Source organism: Ixodes scapularis, unplaced genomic scaffold (assembly GCF_016920785.2).
Source record: "Ixodes scapularis isolate PalLabHiFi unplaced genomic scaffold, ASM1692078v2 PGA_scaffold1__304_contigs__length_218370807, whole genome shotgun sequence".
Classification (NCBI taxonomy): Eukaryota; Metazoa; Arthropoda; class Arachnida; order Ixodida; family Ixodidae; genus Ixodes; species Ixodes scapularis.
Window position 1 is genome coordinate 95,950,622 of NW_024609846.1, and position 22,579 is coordinate 95,973,200.

The 22,579-nt window shown below is 44.8% G+C and overlaps 2 protein-coding genes across 2 annotated transcripts in view; one reads left to right on the forward strand and one right to left on the reverse strand.

The window, feature by feature from the left end:
• Positions 1-550: 550 nt before the first annotated feature.
• Positions 551-16,635, reverse strand: LOC8036626 (2-phosphoxylose phosphatase 1). The gene is made up of 3 exons (XM_002403033.4): positions 16,211-16,635; positions 15,288-15,452; positions 551-3,695 (listed from the first exon to the last, which is right to left on the reverse strand). Exons 1-3 carry the CDS (start codon positions 16,308-16,310, stop codon positions 2,428-2,430), a joined length of 1,533 nt encoding a protein of 510 aa, XP_002403077.2. The 5' UTR covers positions 16,311-16,635; the 3' UTR covers positions 551-2,427.
• Positions 16,636-17,019: 384 nt separating this feature from the next.
• Positions 17,020-22,579, forward strand: part of LOC8036625 (solute carrier family 25 member 36-A) — a 57,886-nt gene continuing 52,326 nt past the window's right edge. Inside the window, exon 1 of the mRNA XM_029974760.4 lies at positions 17,020-17,223. Coding sequence (XP_029830620.1) covers positions 17,183-17,223 — 41 coding nt within the window. The 5' untranslated portion in view covers positions 17,020-17,182. The remainder of the gene's footprint in view (positions 17,224-22,579) is intronic.

The window sequence follows — 22,579 nt, forward strand, 5'->3', positions numbered from 1 at the left end:
ACCGGTTATAATCTCAGCAGCAAACTCTCGAAAGTTAAACCATTTCTCAAAAAAAAAAAAAAAAAAAAAAAAAAGTTGTGATCCAAACTTTGCGGTCAGAGTTTCTGGTGTCCAGCATTTATCAGAAAACACACAGATGTATGCACAGTGCATGTCACAGTAAACACGAACACGAGATCAGTGCAATTTTCATCTCACGAATATGCATATTAAGTGCTGAACACCAAATTCTATATGCAGATTCCATTAAACTATTAATTTGGATTATAACTTTCCAGTTGTGCAAAGAAATACTGGCATTCTCTTTTTTATGCTAACAGTGTCACTCTCTGTATATGCTGTGTAATCAATGTAGTGCACTGCAGGCACTGCAGTTGTGGCCAGCCAATGCCTCTGGGGTCCGGGACATGAAGCGCAAAAGGCTCTAGAAACCGGCTGTTGTCAGTAAACAGATGGTGTAGCAGAACTGTTGAATATGTTTTATTTCCATTGTCACTGCACTTTGCTTTCCCACCCCACTGTTCGCTTTTTTTTTTTTTTTCTTTAATGATTTCATGTGTTGGAAATAAAACTAGATGAATACAAACTTCTACTTCGAAATGGCACTTCATTACGCCGCTATGCGGGGCACTTCGCATCATTATTCCCTCTGTTGAATACACAACACAACCCAGTTCCTTTATTTGAATGGAAGTTTCCCACATTTTAAGAACTGTAGGTGGAAGAGATATATGCAAGGCAGGAGACGAAAGTAACACAACCTTCGCATGTTGACAGCGTCTTCCTAGCTCAAACTAGTCCCACAACCAAGAGGTGACAGTCCAATGTTCACTTCGGTTAAGATGAAAGGTGATGAGGAAAGAGAAAATGGTGGACAATCTAATATGAGACGGTGTATGTACGAAAAAAATTCAGCTTACTTCATGACTGTCTGTTAAGGGAGCACATGTGCCTATGGCAAGATGTTGGGTACTTATATCACTGCAAACAGTGACAAAATCAAAACACTTCAAGCCGACAAATAGCTCTGCCCAACCAGAAAGTAAAATAAATCGGCCTCTTTGTGCAGGCCTACAATTCAATCTACATAAAAAGTATTTATGAGCATGACAACTGATCCCACCAATTCGCAGAAGACTTTTCAGTACGTTATGGGGGGAGGTGTAAGCATAACTACATAGATCCAATCTTCAATTATGTCAGCACTCAAGGTGCCAAAAATTATGCTTGTATGCTTATACACTCTGCAGAGATTCCTATAAATGTCGCTGCACAATCTATATATGCCCACATTATAAAGAAAAAATAAAGCTCGACTTATTTTTGGACATTTTGAAATTAATCTGACTAGCAGTAGACAGCAATAAACACATTGCAAAATATAACAAAAAAATAACTGTGTCTGAAACATAGATTTGTATAAGTTTGGTGACATTTTTAAGATTTTTAAACCAAACACTATAGGAACACAGTGGAGGTCTCCCAAAAGCAAGAGCCTCAATGTTATGCACATATCTCCCAATGCACAAACGAAAATAAAAAAAAAAAAATTTTGGAGTTGCATCTTTGCAAATATAGATGTCCTAGAACCTTGTCCCTTCAGAGAGAACATACAAAGCAATGGAGTAATATGTACAAGAGAAGTTTTACAATATATCACAGATATCTATTTGAATGTTTGTATGATCTGTACAAACATGCTCATGCCACTAGTGATTGACACGTGCACGTAATTGAGAACCATAACAAAGAGAATAGGTGTCTGTTGGCAGATGATGTCAACAACCATGTATGGTGCACCCGAATCTTAAACGCAGCCAGGAAGTCGCCTGGCTTGGGTCTATTACAATGGTTACCAACAAAACACGGCTGCATTACAATTCCCCAGCTTCTACCTGGCCTGAAGGAGGTAGACTGTCAAGTCCTACAACTGAACAATCTATGAGTGTATGTGTGTTCTTGCGATCGTGCAGCAGCATCAAGCGTTTCGGGCACACAACGCGAGCAGTCATTTCATACCCACGCCCCCAACAATATTTCTCATTCCTAATATCAGCAGAGGTCGACTGCAGAGGTGACGGGTTGCGCCCCTGAAAATACTCCTAAAACATTTAGAGCAAGTGTGATTCCTCGCAACAACCATAGCAGTATCTGAGCAGTGATAAGCAAGCTCATACTCACTTCAGCTCTCTTGCACCTAAGCATAATCCATTTAGTCGACAATCTCCATGGACGAATCACTCAACGAGACCTAAAAATATTGTTCCAAAATCCTCGGGGCAACGCCAAAGAACAGTATTTGGCTCAACCACTTCTTTGAACAATGCAGCCGATTCCCCCGAGCATCGCCGGGCATTTCCAGCTTAAGGGCCGTAGCCGACACGTGGCCTGCGGCGTAGAATGGGTCTTTCCAGCACGATGCTCTCCTCAGAGGGCCACGTCGGACGAGACGGAGGTCGTGGGCCGCGTGCCTTCCAGCCCGCACGCCGCCGCATAACTCTGAGCCGCAAATATCTTGAACACGTCCTTCGTCACAAAGGTCGTCAGGTTCCCAAAGGGACAAAGCCCGGCGTCGGCTCCAGGTGCCGGCACAATGCCCTTGCAGAAATGCGTGTGCCGCGTCACGTCCTTCCCGTTGTAGAGGATCCTCACAAAGCGGCCCCGTTGGCCGTCACTGTACGCCTCGAAAACTATCCTCGATGCATACGGCGGGATGACGCCGTCGTCGAAGCCGAGCGTCGAGGCCACCGGAATCAAGTTCACGTCGTGGCCTGAGAAGAAGAGGAACTTGACCCTGGATGTGCCGTCGAGCGCGTCGCGCAGTCCCTTGTGCACGCGCGCCAGCAGGTTGTACGCCTTCAGCACGCTGCTCCTCCGGAACGAGAGGTCGTGCGAGAGCTGCTTGCCTTCCCAGTCAACATACGAGAGGATGTTGCCCACGTACTCCATCGTGGCACAGCGGCGCTGCCCGTCATCCGTGCATGGCAGTGGCTTGCGCTGGCAAACGAAGCCCATGAGGCCGTCCATGACCACCCGGGGGTTCTGGAAGTCTGTCGCATTCCCCACGGGGCTCAACACCTCGCCTAGCGTCTCCAGCAGCTGCGAGACCGCTGGGTGGTTCTTGAGCATGAGGCGTGTCTTGCGTGCCAGCATCCGCTCGTAGACCTTGAGCCGCGGGCAGGCGCAGTGGGCCCCCAGGCAGAAGTTGATGTCTCTTGAGGGGACCAGGTGGAGCTTCTCCGGGGCGAACGACGGGAGGAAGCCGTGGAGGAATGCCAGTGCGCTCTGGTAGGTGCGCGAGAGGACAGTGCTGTACAGCTTGACTGCATGCGGCTCCCAGTCCTTGGACAGGAGATTCCAGGGATCGGTGTGGTAGGCCTGGCGCAAGGAGGCCCCCATGTTGACGTGCTGCAAGACTCCGTCCCAGGTGAGGTGTCCCTCCGCGCAGGTGCTCTGGTTCGGGTGGGTCGAGATGGTCGCAAAGATATTCTTGAAGGGCAGGGTGGGGTGCTTGTTCACCAAAGAGACGAAGCCCTGGAGAGGAGTCTCCAAGGTCCGGGGTCCGACAGGGACGGGGGGCGGCTGACGGCAGCCGAGCAGATGCTGGTGGCGGATGTGGCGCAGGGGCATCCGCTCTCCGTGCCGCACCAAGATGGCGACGGCCACGAGGCTCATGTTGCCGCGTGTCACCTTGCCTGGAACGGGAAGGAAGGGGGATTCTTTTCTTGCAAGGTCATCAATAGTCACCAACAAGCTGAGAATGGCAAGGCACCTCTTTCGAACGCCCCTGCCTCCAGCACGCGCTTGTTACCTTTCGTTTTGGCTGCATGTGCTTGAGGAGGAACAATTGAAACTCCTCCCTGCCCTTCTCATCCTGCCAGTGACTATCCCGACAAGAATCAAAACGGCCTCGAGGGTAGCGACGCCATTATAACAGCTCTGAAACGAGAATGTCAGCAGACTTAAAAAGGCAACTTTTCGCCGTTTACTGGAAGGAGCATTCCAGAAAGAGACACATTTATCTTGCTGCCGACTTCTGATCTATGCAGTGTCTGACTTTGCCCGGGCTATGGTTTTCCTTTAACTGAAGGGACGGTAAAGTCAATAGAGCTTTCGCTGAATTACCCAAGAATCAAAAAGAATGCCAGAAATGTAGGTACATCTGCTGCGCGCAGTGTTGTACGGAACGGCGTTCCAAGGAACGGCGTTCCTTTTAGGAGGAACGAAGGAACGCCGCCGTTCCATTTTGCATCGCTGGAACTGGAACGGGAACGCGTTACATTTTTACTGGAACGGAAAGAGTAACGGCGTTCCTTTTTTTATGTTTAGTGGGGTCATTTTCATTCTATTTTTACGAGGGAAATTTTAAAGGTATAAAAGCTATATCTTTCCGAAAATATTGTTTTTAACTCGTTCATGTTTTGGCTACTTATCTTAGGATTTATATTGTTTGGTCCTCGCTTAGTAACAGTCGGTTGCTGGAAAATTAGTGAGCATCAATTTTTCTTTTTTTTTTTTTGAGTGCTTGAGACTGCGGTACAAAAAGCAAAACGTTTAGTCGCACGAAAAGACACAAAGAGGGGCGTTTCAAACTTAGCTACGTTATTTGCTTCCACAAATCCACATACACCCAGACATCTAAGGCCGACTACAGCCATTTATGAACTTTCATAAAGAGACCTACAGTTACAAAAAAATCACAGGTTACTATATATCGAACGAATTTTTGTATCCCGAACATTGGTGACTAAAACGATACACAGAAATTAACCTATATTCCTTCTCCCTTTGTCCCCCACCTTCAAACTGAACAACGAACCCAACCTTCACAAAGAACTACTTGTAGTTTTCAAGACTGACCTTCCAAAAGCATACCCTCTCCTTCACTTGCTCGTCTTGAGGACAGCAACATCGAGGAGCAACTGCTGTTAAGTTTGAACAAGGGACTTTGTTAGATTGAAACGTGTGAGGCTGTTGTAAAACGCTTGTGCAATGTGGGGTAACAGTACATTTGGCTCGTCTGAATCGTTCACCACAAACATGAATCTGACTAAAAGCTGAGATTTTTAAACTTGAATATATGAACAAATAAAACCCTGATTCCGCTTGTTTTCTTCTCCTGGTGCCCTTCCATGTCGATATATAAATTCCCATTTGATGGGATAGATAAAAAAAAAAAAAGCTTTGCTTGATCTAACCAAGTATGGTCATTAGAAAAATACAAAAGTAACGTATATGTAACGAAACATTCCATTTTTTTCAACTGTAATGGGAACGAGTTCCTTTCTCACAGATGGAACTTGTAACGGGAACGCGTTCCAAAAATCAGAAGGAACGAGGAACGAGCTTTCGTTCCTTTTTTTGAGGAACGTGTACAACACTGGCTGCGCGTGCTGGCATCTTCAGTTCTAACTGTTCAAAAGCAAAAACCTAGAACAAATGACACATCCCGTGCGCGTTCTGCGGACACTTTAATTTGGTTATTTACTTTGAATCCTTTGTATAGCGAAGGCAAGCACGTGCATTGTGTGCACCTACATTCCCAACATTCTCTTTGATGCCTGGGTAATTTAGCGAAAGATCTATTAATGCTGAGTCTGTTATAGCCGCATATCTCTTGATCACAAGACCTGGGGACAACTTTCGGTGGGAGCTCGAAGAAAGAAGGGAATGTGCCTGCATAACTTTAACAGCGTTGCCTCCGAAAGTTGTCTTCAAGATAAAGTTTTTCCCTATTTCTATCTCACTAGCTTCGCACAGTGCTGTGGAAGCCACGGGCGGGAGAGAGAGAAAAGCCGCTTTCGTATGAAACTGAGCGACAGGGTAATCTCCGAGGGGAACAAAGGCAACATCTGAGATACACAAAGGAGGGTCTGAATAAGAGGAGCATTCCTCCTTTCTCTTTTTTCTAACTGCTTAGTTTATGCTCCCGCCCCCGTACCTTTGATTATGCTGTGAACAAGTAGTGAGAATGAGTACAGACATAATTCCACTATCTTAAAAATCCTGGTTCATTCATACAAAAACTTGGAGGACACTTAAGGTTTGTCTTTTAAGAGTGGAACGCGATAGCGTTATCAAGCCCCGTTCGCATCGCCTTCTCATTCGCTGTGCAAGCGTGCCTTGCATGGCCTAGTCAGTAGCATGTCTGGCTCGCAACCAAAGCGTCGTGGGTTTGAATCCCGCTAAAAATTCTTCAAATTTTTTCTTTAAGGGAAATGTATTGCTTTATAAAGTGAAATCATTTGAGACATGCGACGACCTTTAATTCCCGCGCAGTCATGTGGCTGTGACGTCATGACCCCATCGACCAAATAGGATTTTTCCGTCACGCCACCGACACTGGATTTTCAGAGACACAAGCTCCTTAACGCAATCACATTAAAAATTTACACAAGCTTGATCATGCTGACAAAGACTGGTAAGCACGGAATGTATGATAGGCCCTCCACTTGTCGGCGTTCGTCTGCGGGTCCCCTGGTAAAGGCTCCCCCTGATGCTGCTCCCGTTTCTTACGTCCCCGATAAGCTCGCACACGTTCTGCCACCGTCTGCTTCACCACGGCCACGGTGGAGGAAGGGAAGGGCATCTGAATGGCACCGTCTACCGAAGATTTGCTCCTATTTCTGACACACACCGTAAAATGGCGCAGCACAACAGGGAAGGCTGCAAAGTGCGCAAACGAACTTTTACGCACCATGCCAATGGGTTTGTTTTTGCGTGCTAGCAACCACTGACCCCGGATAGCTCAGTCGGCAAAGCACATGGCTCACAAATCTCAAGGTGGTTGAGTTCAAATCCTGCCAGGGCCTGAAGTCTTTTTATGTGGTTCTCTATGTGTGTAACTCTTTCGGTGTTGGCTTTTCATTACATTTGGCTTTTACAGCCAGCCGTTACAGTTAAAGGCCTCCATGAAAATTGGCTGATAAAATGTTCGGGAGGATGTTCGGGTGGATGCAAGGCAAAATTCCACTGCGATTGTATTAGAGTAGGCCTTGAGGAGTATAACATTTTCATGGCCTCAGGAAAAAGCTTGTACAAATGCAACGCCTGCATCCGGCGGAACCGCAGTGACGATAAGCCTAATCGTGAAGAAACGTCAGACGTGTCGGGGTCTGAAACGGACAGCGAATCAGCCAGTGAAACCACCCTGAAGTTAAACACCTCATGCTCGCCGAAGTACCAGGAATCTTTACTGCAAAAGATAAACGTCAAGTTAGACGTGCTTATCGCCGAAATGAAATGCCTAAAAGCGGATAATAACCATCTACGTTCCGAAGTCACCGAGTTACGGAAGCAACTTTCCAAGCTAGGGCCTGACCTGAATCAACCGAGCTTGAGCTACAGCGCTGCCGCATCATCGGGACGGAATCAGGTCGCACACAAAATAACGAATTTGAGACAGAATGGGGAAGGCTCAACTCGGGACGTCGCCAGCATGGATCCTGTGTCGACGAAGCAAAGTTCTGACAGCAAAGGAAACGACGAAGACCGTGCCTGTGTAGTGTGAAATATCTTCAACAGACTTCTATGCCATTAATGACCGACGACGAAGGCTACACTACAGTGGGACCAAGACGACGAAAGAAGCCTTCAGTTGGAACGTCGAAATCATCCAAGGTGACCATTGTGCTTCGTCCCCCTTTTCAAAAGGCGTTGTTTGTAACTAGATTTGGCCCCGAGACAACAGTTGAGGTTGTTAATTCGCTTCTTGAACCTGTCCTACGGGGGAAAACTGTTAGCTGCACGAAGCTGAAAACAAAATTTCCCTCCTACTCTTCTTTTCATGTTTCGGTCGAACAAGACCTTTTTGAAACCATTAATAACCCAGACATTTGGCCCGAGGGGTGTATCTTTCACCAGTTTTTTGGAAAGCTTGATATGACGCGAACGTCACTACCAAATAGTACTGATGACTAAACAACAGATTAAATGCTATTATCAGAACACTCGCGGTTTGAGGACGAAAGCAGATGACTGTATGTCAACTATTGTTTCCACTAATTTTGACATGTTCTGTTTAACTGAAACTTGGCTATTGAAAGAAATTTCCAGCACCAGTTACTTTCCAACATCATACAGTGTTTATCGAAGGGACAGGGATTACGGTGCAACCGGGAAGAAATTTGGCGGGGGGGTGTTGACAGCCGTGCGGGATAACATTAAATCATGCAGAAGGGTAGATTTGGAAACCTATGCAGAGTGCGTATGGGTTGAATTATTAACACGCGATGGGTTTAATTACCTCGTCGGAAACTATTATTTTCCTCCGCTCTCGGATTCGAGTGTGTTCGTAAACCATTTACAGAAGCTTGAACAGCAAATTGATTTTTCGAAATTTAAAGTACATATGTACGACGATTTTAATCTACCAGGAGTGAACTGGTCGACCGGCATAAGCAGTAGTGGAAATAATCAAACGGTGGTAAAAGTGTCACGTCTAGTAGATTTCATTAATTTTAATGGTCTAACTCAGCATAATCAGTTCACGAACACGGCCGGGAATGTTCTTGATCTTTTTCTTTCAAACTGCCCTACAGACAGTGTCATGCCAGTTAGCGATACTCTTGTGAAACCTGACGTTTTTCACCCGCCCTTCATCGTATGTTTTTCTTTGCCGGTGAGGTCTCGTGACAGACAAAATTTAACCAGATATGACTATCATAAGGGTGATTATTTAGGTTTATATACGTTCCTTCGTGATAATAACTGGTCAACGGTTCTTCATGATAACTGTGTAGATTCTGCGACTGAATCCTTGACGAAGATAGTGAAAAATGCAATCGATGCGTTCATTCCAAAGCGATTGTCTAAGCCCTCTAAATACCAGTTCTGGTTCTCAAGGGAGCTGAAACACTACATGCGTAAAAAAGAACACTATCATAAATTGTTTAAAAGAACCGGCATTGAGTTAGGGTACATAAAGTTCAGTGTTTACAGAGCACTTGTAAAGAAACTGTTTAAACACGACAAATTCATTTATAAAAAATCGGTAGAAAATAGTCTCTACCGTGAGCCTGATAAATTCTGACGATTCGTCAGGCAGCACACGAAAGAGTCTGCAAGAAATATTTATTTACGTACTGATACGGACTATGTTACAAACCCTGAAAAAGTAGCTAATTTATTCCAAACTTACTTTCGTGAATGCTATTCCAAGGAAGAATTCAAAAGCAAGTCTTCAATCTGCGCTACAGCTTGGAACGACAATTTCACATTTAGTGAGGTCGACATAAATGATATTTTAGAGGCAATTCAAAAATTAAAACCGAAGAAGTCAGCGGGAGATGATACAATACCTAACTTTATTATTAAAGGATGCGCTGATTTGTTTGCCCCTTTACTTATGCACATATTTAACCTATCGCTGAGAAATGGTGTTTTCCCATGTCTTTGGAAAAGGTCAGTGATAGTGCCAATACACAAAGCCGGTGAAGCGTCTAGGGTAGATAACTACCGCCCCGTGTCTTTGTTGTGTTCTTTTTCAAAGGTTTTTGAGATAGTTTTACACGCCCGTCTTTCTTTTTACTTTTGTCGAAAACTAAGCACCGTTCAGCATGGATTTATAAAAGGGCGTTCAGTAGAAACGAACCTTTGTTCTCTCCTTGATTATTCTGTCCCATTTGTTCTTACACGTGGGCAAGTTGATATTGTGTATTTTGACTTATCAAAAGCCTTCGATAAGGTTAATCATGACTTACTCTTGTATAAGCTCTCTTTATACGGCGTTTCGTCGTCTCTTTTAAACTTATTTTGTAGTTATCTGTCGGATAGAAAGAGTAGAATAAGAATGTTGAATAGTTTCTCAGATGTATTTACTCCAACTTCGGGAGTCCCTCAGGGATCGAATTTGGGGCCGGTACTTTTTCTTATATTCATCAGTGATATAGAATTGTGCATACAAAATGCGAAACTGCTCTTATTTGCGGACGATATTAAGCTTTATCTTAGTATCCATTCGGAAGATGATTGTGCTCTTTTGCAAGAAGATGTATCACGCATCTCAAACTGGTGCTCATGTAACTTTTTGCTGGTCAATCCAGATAAAACAAAAGTGCTATCTATGTGCAGAAAACGCGAAAGAATTTTACATCAATATTTTATCGGCAATTCCACTATTGAACGTGTGGAACAAGTTTGTGACCTGGGTGTTTATTTCGATAGTAATCTTACCTTTTCATATCATGTTACACAAATTGTTGCTTCTGCCTTTAGAACAATGGGGATGATATCACGTTTGACGCATGATTTTTCAAATATAATGTGCGTAGTTCGATTGTTTTGTTCCCTTTTACGAGTTAAACTTGAGTTTTGTAGTTCAGTGTGGAATTCGCTAACAATGACCGACGCTGCACGGATAGAAAGAGTTCAGAAGCGATTTATATGCCTTGTTTACGATAGATATTTTGATAGAAAATGTTATTTTGATTATGAATACCTTCTTAGAGAACTTTCACTCCAGAACCTTTCAAAAAGAAGGATAGCTCGTGACATTATATTTTTATACAAAGTGGTTCACGGCCAAATTGATAGCAATCTTGTGTCGTCTTTGAACTTTCATGTACCGGCCCGAGTCGTTAGAAACTCAAGCGTGTTTTATATATCTATCCAAACGAGACCGTCCCCTTTGGCTAGAATGCAAATTTGTTTAAATGAATTTCCGACTCATGTAGACATATTTTTAAATTTTGCTGCGTTCAAACGACTACTTGATATGCATATTTTTGGTTTATGATTATGAAATGTTTTAATTTCGAGAGCATAAGTCGGGGGGGGCTTGAGATTGTGTACTGTTTTAGGTGTTCTTTTTTTTCTCTTTTTAAACTTTTTAAGTGCCACCACACTGTAACCAATAGGTTGTTCTGGGGCATTATACAAATAAAGGATTATTATTATTATTATTATTATAAAACGCACTCTGTGCTAAAAGTCTGGCAAGCATACACTCATAGCTTTGGGGACTGAGAAAATGTGTCCAAACACTTCCTCAAAAAGGACTCTAGTCTTCACTGACAGTCCTCCGGGCATGCTGACCTTAAAATGTTACACGAAACCTTCAAGCGTCCGGCCCACCTAAAGGCTTCACAATTGTGCTAGCATGCTCCACAAGCAACAAGGAAAAAGCCGAAGGAAGGCGGAATAGCACTGCTGTCTCTCAACGTTCTTGAAAACCTTGATTGACAGTACGGCTTTGAAGTTATGTTGCGAGTACCAATGGTCATGTTGGTGATAGCATTGGGTAGAATTATTTGCATTGCCCCGATTCAACGTGTTGCATCCTTGCCATTCGGCTGCTAATAGCATCATTGCCTTTAAAGAAATGAACAGCCGAGTTTACTTTGTGGAGCTTGCAGGTCCCCACATTCCCGTGCAAAGCACCATGAGTCAAGATAACAGAGATCCCCCCACAGTGGTTAGGTATCGCACAATGATGGATGTTCTGTGCTTTAACATTCCAAGAGCAAAGTGTGATGCAAAAAACTGCATATCATGAAGCACCCGTGGGATCACTATTGGACATTCTTTGTTGAACTGTCGTTGCTAGCCACGCACTGCACGTATGCCGGGAAGCACAATTCAGATCAATTAAATGTTGAGCCCCACTTCTGATGAGACCCCAATTAAGGGCCCCAAAACAAGATGAACGAGTCACTCGACAAAACTGTCTCTGAATTGAGGCACTTCCATTTTTAGCTTAGCTGTAGACTGGTATGCATTTGTATCAAAAGAGAAGTTGGCTCTATACCTCGTTTCGCTTTAAGTGTGCGCGTAGCAGAGGCTACAAGAGCAAGCTCCGGGCTTTCAGTGCCCCAGACAAGCACGTACACTTACGCAGTGCAAGCACCGTTCGGGGCAACATGCTCGGACTTGCAGCTTCGGCGTTGCTCATGCATAATGTGAAACAAGCTATAGGCTATTCTGCATTCTCGGACGAGATTCAGATTTCCTGCAGAACTGTCCCTAAAACCATTTCAAATTGCAGGTCCACACAGTCTTAGGCCTCATTCACACAGCCGGCGTTTCTCCCATCCCGTCACCGTCGCGAGGGGCGTTCCCGTCAGGGGAGAGGATTTTCGGCCCGGTTTTCGCCGGAAAGCTGTGCCGCGCCGGGTGCCGGGCGACATGGGGAGGTGCTTTATGGCACCAGCGTCCCGGCGGATGACGGCGTCCCGCTCCCATCGAAAACCAACGAATCACAAAATAGAAAAGTTTCGCTAAGTTTGGAAAATTTTATATCATTCGATTGCCAACAGTGAGCCAACGCTTGTTGTGTTGTTTTTCTTGTTCCTTTGCGGCGGGAATTGCTAATAGCAGACGCAAACCCTTAATTTACAAAAAAAGAAATGTGCGCACTACTGTTCAGGCACAATTATCTCTTTATTTTGTAATTTACGTTGAATAAATAAGCAATTCGATCCAATTCAATCCTGCCGTCGCGGCCTCTGTCGCTTTGCTTGCGCGGCCTGTTCGGACACCCTGCCGTCGCGTCCCTGCCCCGGCGTGCTCTTGTGACGGTGACAAGATGGGAGAGGCGCCGGTTGTATGAATGAGGCCTTAGTGAACACCATTCGACCGAACATTTTGGCAAATGGTAATTCCTTCGTCGAACATCCGTTTCAACGAAGGCCCCCCCTTTCCGTCTAAACTTTGCAAAGCATACGGCACAGGCCAAAACTACTGCCACCGGTGTCAGCAGGCTTGCTTGCTTCTTTCCGAGATGAAGCGCTACATGGGACCCACACCGCAAGGGTGCTAAGTAATTGACCAATTTCAAAGTTACACCACAGTTTTGCAAACACCATTTACGTGCGTAGCCGAAGTGGTCAATTTTGCCAATAAATAACGAAAGGTATACGTTCAAGTTTGACAGCCCAGTATTGTTCACTAATCTGAGAGTCGCAAACATGATTGCGAACTAAGTTTAAACAGCGAGGTGATTGCTGCGCTTGCACGAAGTGTGTATCCCCGTTACGGGTATCATTCGCTCGGACATCTCTGGTGAAAGACTACGGGCAGAGCTCCATTAGGTAAACGTAACTTCCCAAACCAATATTCTCTCAGTATTTGCATTATTGAGGGATGTCGTTCTCCAAGCCTTTCAATTCTGGGGCCTCGTGGAAGAACCAGACATCAGCACTCGCCCAGTACTTGCTCGCTGCAATGATTTTTGCTGCAGCCTATTGCTACGCGCAGCATACCTACAAAGTAAAAGGAGTGTACCGCAAAAACTGATGACTGGACATGGTACACTCAAATCATTTCCCCAAAGGGCTATCCACTGGCTCAATCGTAGAGCTACTACAATTGCAAAGATAAATTATGCTGGGCCAAATTTGAAGCAAGTAAAAACTTATATTTTCTATGACAGGACAGATCAAAACTAACTAATCTCCTGATACGGCTAAAAGAATGACAGCAACTATTCGCCTCAAACCCTGGTCCCAGAGGCGACACCATGGCCACGTTTCTGGGGAGGGCACGTGCTTTTTTTCCATCAACGCCCCCTATGAATCGTGATGTGCTTCGCATGCGTTCATGCGGCCAAAGCGGGCCACAGGATCGCCACTACAGAGATGCCAAATGAGGAACGCTAGCGGCAAGAGCAGGTAGCTTCCAGTCTCGCACCCGTAGCAATCACAATGTGTTAAGCAGAGGAAAAGAAGAGGATAGTTTGGCTACCTTCACAGTAGCGAACGCATGGTTGAATCTCGACGTACACAAATAAGACGTTTGAAATCCTTGGAAGGGAACATGAAATGGAAGTCGGCAGACAGAAGCCAGATGATTTTCCTTTCCCGTGTGCAATTATCCTTCATACATTGTCTTGTGTTACAAAGAGGCTGCAGCATTCTTTGTTTGTTTCTACTTCTTGCTTGGTTATTCTGAAGCTAGCAAACCCTTTGTGTCTTAACCTCGAGCAAGCCCCATTATGCAGTTTGTTCTTTAAGAAAAGATAATCCTTTCCGTGAAACTTTTCTTAAGGGGCATGAACCCCCCAGTGAGGGAAAAAAAAATAGATAGTAGAGAAGGGAAGTGACAGTCAGCCTCATAAGTGCACTTTTTGCACACAAAAAAAAGCCTGCACGTGCAAGCAAAAGTTGACAACTGTTTTACGTTTTAAAAATGTGCTTATTCTGACCATGTGTTAGCCAAAGTGAAAAAAACAAAAAAACTCTCATGACCCCTTCATATACATTAAAAACAACTGGTACAGCTGGTGGTTTTCTCTTATATACAAGAGAACTGTTACAGTTCTATCAGAACTTATTGGATCAGCTGTTGCCTCACCCTACAAGGTAACAGTTTTCATTGATCATTTCCAAATTATAGTATCACAATTAAGGGTTTCTTAGAGCTTGCCACACCCACTCACTGATTTTTGGCAGTTCAGCTCACATTAAAGACCCCCTTTCCAGGCATGCTGTCTCTATCTCTTCTGTGGTTGCGGAAGTCCCTCCGTGGCAATCGAGAGAGATGCCACAGTTTGCTCGCTCACCAGCGGGTCATGAAGAAGAACATTCACTAGAGAATCACCGTCATCATAAGATTGTTACAGCAAGCATGCCCGAGATAGAACAGACAGTACGACCCTAGTTGGGAACACTGTAGTTCCTCATAGCTTAGGGGAAGGTGCGGGATACTATTGAAATAACTCCTTGTCATTCTCATCCTGTCAGTGACTATAAATGGTTCCAGGGAGATCGGTTGGTATTCTCAAAGCACTTTAAAGTAATAAAAGCATGTTAGTAATGCCTAACTGTGTGTTTAAACAGTACAAGAAGATTACAATGTCGACGATGAAGGCAAAACCTAGCAATGCGAGTGTTCGTGGTTGCTGCATGTGAATGTGGGAGGCCCGTGTTGCTGGTGTCGCAACGTCAAGATGCTGGGAAAAGCTGCCCCATCTGAAGCGGGCCTGAAGACTGGTTCACACAATTGCGTTTGACTACTACCAGCTGTGCTACAATGGGTTTCCAAGCCGCTTGTGACTGCTTACGAACGGCTGCAAAGAAGCACAGAAGGTTAAAAGCGGTCATAAGTGGCTTAAATATTAGTTGTAGAGCAGTCGATTGCAGTCAAGTGCAGCCGGTTGTAAGCAGTCTCAAGCGGCTTAAAAACGGGCTGTAGCGCAGCCGGTCACAAGCAGTTGTGATTGACTTAAAAACCGTCTGCAGTGCAGTCATCTTAGCCAAACGCAAGTGTGTGGAACCTGAGAGATAAAATATGAGGCCTGGCAAATTCACCCCCCTCCCCTCCCAAAAGTCGGAACACTTCTTTCTCTGTACCTTCTTGCCACAGGGATATGCTGTTGTAGGGGTTGCAGTACTTCATGGCTTTCGCCCTGGTAAGGCTGTTGGAAGTGTCCATGCCCTTGCGGAGGGCGTTGAACTGGACTGCCGTGGTGTCTGGGTACTTGGCCTTCACGTCGTCTGTGCGTCCTATGAGGGACACTGTGCACCAAGAGAGCAACACTAGAGATCAATGCAGGTCAAGAACGTGTCAGCTCTTTCACTCCAAACAACTTACGGTGCCTAAAATTTGAACCTGCAACCGAAGAAAATGCAATGATAAGCACACGCCTACAATTTAGCTAACAATTAAAGTATGACTCATTTTGTCACTTTCACCGTGCCATTATGCTTCTCTAGTCGTTAGATTTCGGTAATATTACAATAGCTTTACCGCATGCATCTAGAATTTAGCTAACAGAGTATGCTTAGTTTTTTGGGTTTATTTTCAACTTCACTATGTAGTTGTACTTTTTTTTTTTGTCCATTAGATTTTGGTATTACAATAATTTTTGCAACACACCTCTAGAATTTAGCTAGTAGAGTATGCATCGTATTGTCAATTACAGGACGCCTTTATTATCACTCTTTTACCTTTAAATTTGTTCATTAGATTTTGGTATTACAATATAACTTTACAGGGGGTTCTGTTATCAGCTTTCTTTGCGCGCAGTTCTCCGAGTGCATAGAACACACATGCTATTTCCCATTGCACAAGCTAGTTTAGTGCCGTTTACACTAAACTTAAAGTTCAACTCTTCGAGATTGCGTGCCAGTATTTGCGGAGGCACTGACATTTTATTGCCGCAGGACCGCGTCCCGCTCCTAAATCGATGAGATGCACAAACAACACTTTCGCGTCTGCGACAAAGAGCGAGCAGTAGCGCCAGTGACTAGCTCTTATCACTGCGGTTTCTCACTTGTGATTGCCATCCCAATGATCCAGACAGCGATAAAGGATGCCAGCAAGAACCGGTGCCGAGACAGAAACTTCATGATCCAAGGCACTAGAAACACCATCTTGGCAGGAATGGAATCGCCGGTCAAACTTGTCGTCCTAGAGCAATCCCTCCCAGGGCCGCATAATCAGCCCGCGGGTAACCAAGAAGAGATGCACAGTCCCCTTTGGATTGCCGTCCTGAGAGAGATACGAGCACGATACGAGGAACGGATGACTCCAACAATTTACGCACAAACACGAAATGCCTGCGACGCCGCAAGCAGCTGCAAAAAAAGCGGCGAAATCGCTAGTGGCGGTAGTGGCAGTAGTGGCGGTAGTGGCTCCAGCGCTTTCGGCTACAGGCGCTTGCGCTGGTAGCGCCAAGGCGCCAGCCACGCCGAATCCGACAAATCGCTAAGAACAGCAGCGTGCGTAGTGGGCATAGTGAAAAATCAACGCGTCGATACGACGCGCAAAAATGACGTCACGACGCTTAATGCTCTAGCCTCCAGCCTGCTTGCGTGAGGCGTCGACTAGCGTTGAAAGCGGTGCCGCGTCGACGGCGACGCGTTCAGTTGTGCGCCATTTGGGAGAGCTCCAACAAATACTTTGCGCTCCAACATGAGTAAAGTTTCTCTCTCGTAAAAAGAAATTCAAGTGAAAATACGCGCATGCATTTACATCGCACCAAAGACTCGAGGGAAGTGGAGAAAAAAAACACACACACATAAAACGCATGTTCTGGGCGGGCGCACTGGTAAACAGTTGGTCACGTGCCACCCGAGAACCAATCGCGTCGTAGTGGACACGTGCTCGGCAAATGATCGGTAAATCAGTAGTGTGTTTGTGGTTGTGTTCCTGCGATGTAGTGTTATTTTCGGTGCTCTCGTTGGAGGTTCGTCGAAGTGTGCGGTTGTGTTTCCCCCCGTCTTGATGTGTTGTTCTGGATGGGATGTCTCATTACGATGCCATAATACACCTCTTGGCAGGAGGGTACGTATTCCAGAATATCCTCAAATTAACGCAACGCGATTTCCCCCCCCCCCCCGCCGTCAGAGCGGTCGCAGCGGAAGCTAGTGCGGACGGCATTTTTTCGGGCCGCATGGTGCTCGAGTTCAGACCAAACTGGACGGGTTTCCAGCCCCGCTTTCGGTGTCATTGCCATCCCTAAGGGTTCCTACGATGTCCCTTTCGCGTAGCACTCTTAATTACGCGACTGGGACGCCTTTCTCGGTCTAGCGCCCGCCGCGTCCTCGGCGACATTGTTTATGCTGCGAATGCGCACTTGGCTTGGCCGAGTGTGAACGACTGAATTCCCCTGTCAGCCGAAAAACTTACTATTATTATTTTTTTCTTCCCGACAACTTAATAAATTTGGACTTCCATTGGAGGGATCGGTTTTCTGAACAAGGCCGGATGTTGCGAGCAGCCGGGTTGGCGCCGGCCGGTCTGTCGGGCATGTTGGTTCATGCAGCGCCCACATTTCGTGACTGTTTTGAAAGCGCGGACCCTGTTGTTTTGACTGCGAGCTGCATCGAACTTCATCGAGCCACAACTCATCACTCAGGCATCTCCAGCTAAGAAGGGCGATGGGGGAAGGGATGTGTTGTGGCGTATGCCTTTGAAGTCACGTCCGCGTCGTTGCTTTTGCTGTTTTTTTGCTCGGATTGTGCTAAGGTTAACCTGCTCCTTTGGGGGCACTAATTTCTGCAAAGCTCGTTTGGTTCCTTAATTTTTCTCGCTTCAGTATTTATTTATTTATTTATTTTTTTTGCTCCGTCTATGAACTTGTAAAATAATCCAGGAGATTTTGTAATGATACGTTTTTCAATCGACTAATCAATATTTTTTTAAAAAAGAAAAAATCTCTGTCTACGTTCTTGGTTGAACGCAACTGTGCACATTGCGAAGTTTACTGTCGAGACTCGCGCTTGAATCGCTGTTCTACCCCCCTTTTTGTTTTTATTTTCATACTTTTATACCCGCTGACTTGATTCCCGACTTTCTTTTGTACCCGGTTTAAATAAATATAAAATAATTCCATACAACTCGGCCTCGTTTGCAGCTTCACGTAAGAACGACCGGTATACAGGTGGGAATAACAGCTTGTCGATTTTTGCTTCGTACGCGTACTAGTGCGTTGGAATGTGCGACCTTGAGAGGCCGTCTTTTTAATGAACGTCCCATATTCTTTCGCTTCCCGCCGTCGTAAACTTGTCCTAGCTCGGCAAGAGAGGGAGGGAGGCTGACTGCCGATTCGAGCGCCCGAGAAAAGGTCGGCGGCTATCAAAACAAGAAAACTGCAAGTTGTAATCATTCGTTACCCGCGAACGTTGCCCCCCTAAGGCCGTTGCAATGAGCTGCTCTTGGGTTAGCGATCTGGTTACGGCAGTTGTTTTTTTTTTTTTTCTCGCACTTTTCTTTATTTTTTACTTTATGTTCTCTCTCTACTAGATATGCGTTGGTAGTGTTATATTTTTCTTGTTTTGCACTAAACGCGTTAAGTGCATGTTGTTTTTCTTTCGTTTAATTTTGCAGCGAAATAACCAGGAGAACGCGTTGGCCCGTTCTACTTTAACATGTGGACGACTGTACACGCTGCGGCAGAGGAAGAGACTGATCGGGAGTCGTTTCCTTGTTTTTTTTCTTATTTATTCATATTTTAGAACGGATGGTGAATTCCGGACGTGCACGAGTAAATCCTCGGAATTTTGAATCGCATTAAATTAATGCGTTTGATTCGAGTGAGGGTCTAAGATGGAGAGGCGACGGCACGGGGAACTAACCGCAGGCGTGCTGGTTAAAGGATGTTGTGCACGTCGAAAAACAAGTGAGAAAGAAAATAATGTGGATAGAATACCAATGGAGGGACGAAAATATATATTTCTGGTGTGTTACATTTTCTTAACAATAGGCTTTTGGAAATCTTGCAAAACAAGCTGGGTGAAACAAGGTGTACAACTCAGTAGCATATCTTATCTAGTTCTACTGATTCTATGATGCCTTATACACTTCCAAAGATACCACCATCGCATTGGATCGTTTTGTGTGTGTTTATGTGTGTGTGTTGTTATTTTGTATCGTTTATAGACCGTTCCATTAGGGTCATAGCAGAAAGGGTGAAAAGAGAAAAAAATGCCCTCCTCCTCTCACCCGCATGTCATCTGCTCCGCCGAGTGGGCAGTACCTAGCATCCGGCTGGCGAACAAACTCTGTTTAAAATCTCGTCATTTTGGAAATTTCAAGCGCAGATGCGCAGATTTTGGTATGCCAGTTATCGTGTATTACTATGCTAGATAAAAAGACTGAGTCCAATTGCGCTGTTATCTGCATGCAAATAAAAGAGAATAGGGAAAACTGTGTCAGACTGGCCGGTCTCTCCGGTGAAAAGTGAATCCTGTGGCTGTACCTTTTTTACTATACAAAGTTCGTACTAGTGTAGCCATTCAGCGACCATGAGTGGATGTCTGAAATAATAAATAAAAACGTGCTCTCCTGCCGCAATACACGCAGTAGTTGAGGGTAGTACTGCCGGCTGACTCAACTGCTATTTAAATAACGGAAAAAAAGATATGGCAGTTGATCATTTACCGAAGTAGAACAACAGAGAGCTCTAGGCTGATTTTTAAGTAGCCATAACTATTCTAAGAACGCGAACCACTTCACATAGACAGCCACGAGCTGTATCGGCGGGCAGTATGTTCCGTACTGCCCGCCGATACAGCCCAAAGATAGAGAAAGGCAACCACCGTTTTATCGTCTGCTAGTGGAGTCTGGCGCGTGCCCTCTCTCTCGTTTTACCCCGCCGAATCCGCAGAATTTCCTGGATATATGGAGAGGGCGCTGCTGTCGAACAAAATGGTGCCGCCCAGAGAGCGCTAAATGGAATGGTCTATATAAACATGACATACTCACTACGATATTGAAAGTGTTACAGCGAGGAAGAATATACTTCCTAGTATAAAGCAGAAAGACTTTCGAGACCTTGTACTCGTGGACTGTATTCTTTTTTTTAAACAAAAAATTTAAAGAAAAAAAAAGTTATTTTGTAGTGAGATATGTTTGTGGAGATGGCGTGATGGCGAGTACTGAATCATAACATGGTCATCTGACAAACACATTTTCAATAGAAATACACATGTTACACAGCAGACTTGTGGGAATGAAGTCTATGGTCAGTAGCAAGGCTAGCTTGGGATGCTCAGCAAAATGCAAAGAAAGATAAGAGGCAAACATCATTTGTTTGGACGGAGCACTACCGAAGCAAAAACATAGTAAAATCCCTTAAGGACGTCCACCCCCAAGAGATCGCCCATCCCATTTTTCTGGTGGAATAGCTGTAAAATAAAAATTCCAAAACATCGCCCACTCCCCCAATTTCTGTCTGACGTCACGCGATATCCGACGGGAATTGCAACAACCGCGCGATTATGCCTGACCAGCTGATTATGCCAGTTTGCACAAGGATGATCTTTATAATATATTTAGCAGGGCTGTCAGCCCCTGTGTAACAATTTGTTTGTATTTGGCATTCACGGCTGCGGGTTTGAAGAATGTGAGTATTTGTTCACCCAGTGCGCCTTGACCAAGCGTGTGCTGACCCGAATTACAGCTCTATGATAGGGGCGTTGAACGTTTAATGTTGGTTCACAGTTGTCTTAACCGTGGCAATATTGCAAATATGATTCACACACACACATACAAACAAAACAACAATAACCACAACATGAAATTAAATTGATTAAATACATTTGTATTCAGTTCCTTGGGGAGACCACCGAATGGAAGCTCAAAAATATCATGAAGAGTGCGTGTGATACAGCACGAATTTACGATAGTAGTATTTTTATTTTAGGTAAAAAATAAGAACTACACTGAAGGTTTATACTAATGTACTACACAAGCGTATGCGACGCAGACAAGCGTAAAAGGAAATGACCGGCGTGTCGCCGCTGTGCAAGTACGCGGAATATAATGCATAAAAACAAAAAAAAAAAAGCTATTCTACGGAAAGTCGGAACATTTTCCTTTTATAATCATAATAATAATAACAAATAAATTCAGTACTTGAGCATATATATATACTCTTCGGCTCCTTTAAATAAAATGCACAAAAACATCTCAGCGACATTTTAATGTGCTCCTCCTGATAGCGCGGTAACATAGCTCACCGCGCTTTTAAATTTCATGCTTACTTCCTACAGAAAATGACCAGTGCTTATTAAAGTGGTTGCTTGCAGTACTGGCTACAAATAAAAAAGCTTCTCCTGCGCGGACCCAATCTGTTGGGAAGCGAGCAAGCGCGACTGTTGAACTCGCCATCAGGTCCAGGTAATCAGTCAAGAGCCCGCTTTCGACTACACCTCGAAAATGTTTCTCGAAATGTGAGTGTCGCGCGATAATAATGACACAGCGTAAAGTAAGCGAGCGTTCACTATTGCTTTTTAGCACCATTGTCTTTATTATGCATGTACGAAACGAAGTTGTTACGTCGCCTAGTTCTTCTGCACTTTGCATCAGCCTTCAATCTGGAGCAAACAACCTGCGTGAGCGAGAAAAAAAAAAAAATCAAGCGCAAAACATGTGTATTTTAGTGATGTTGACTGGACCTCACCGTTGCTCTGCGCAAGCGAAGCTACGATGCTAGCCATCACTAAGCTCCCAAAAAATCACATAAAATAATAGATGCTCGCTAATGTTACATACAAATGCCATGAGCCCTTCATGTCATTGTGGAAAGTGTCATATATTAAGAAAACGTTTAGAATCCCTGAAAAAAAAGCACACAACACTAACGCAGGGGTGCTCTGTTTAGGAGCATGACTTGAACAGGAAAGCGCAACGGCTATTAAAATGTTGGCTATAATATCTTTAACTTGAAAAGAAAAACAATACAATCCCAATCTTTACATCTGTTGTTTTTAATTTTACTTCCTTGTTGAATCCGTAGCGGAACAGAGCAGTCGTGCGGTCGCTGCGCGCCGCTTTCACGCGCCGCCAATGGCCTTAGCGCTTTGCCAGTCGCCTCAAAGATGGCATCGGAAGGAAGGTTGACGCCACGTTCAACAGATGGCGGGCGAATCTAAATAGGGTATTTTACATGCCCCTCTGCATGAGTAATTGAATTTTAATCTGCTCCAATCACATCCTAGCATACGGTGCTTTCGTTAGCGACATTGAAGCTCTGACGTCACATAACGCAGAGTGAGCATTTCCGTCTCGTCGTTTGCCTGCGAGTGAATGCCGCATTGAGCTTAAGCTTTGTTGCACGATTGGGTGCCTCAACCGCCAGGCAGCACCTGCGATCCGCGAGACATGCAGTGAGGAGCAAAATTAATCATCGCTGTGC

Bases quoted from the DNA above. Each gene is read 5' to 3' on its own strand.
- LOC8036626 (XM_002403033.4), bottom strand. From the start codon at position 16,310: ATGGTGTTTCTAGTGCCTTGGATCATGAAGTTTCTGTCTCGGCACCGG. The intron at 15,453-16,210 runs GTGAGAAACCGC...CTTGGTGCACAG, and splicing joins CATTGGGATGGCAATCACAA to TGTCCCTCATAGGACGCACA. The intron at 3,696-15,287 runs GTACAGAGAAAG...TTCCCGTTCCAG, and splicing joins CATATCCCTGTGGCAAGAAG to GCAAGGTGACACGCGGCAAC.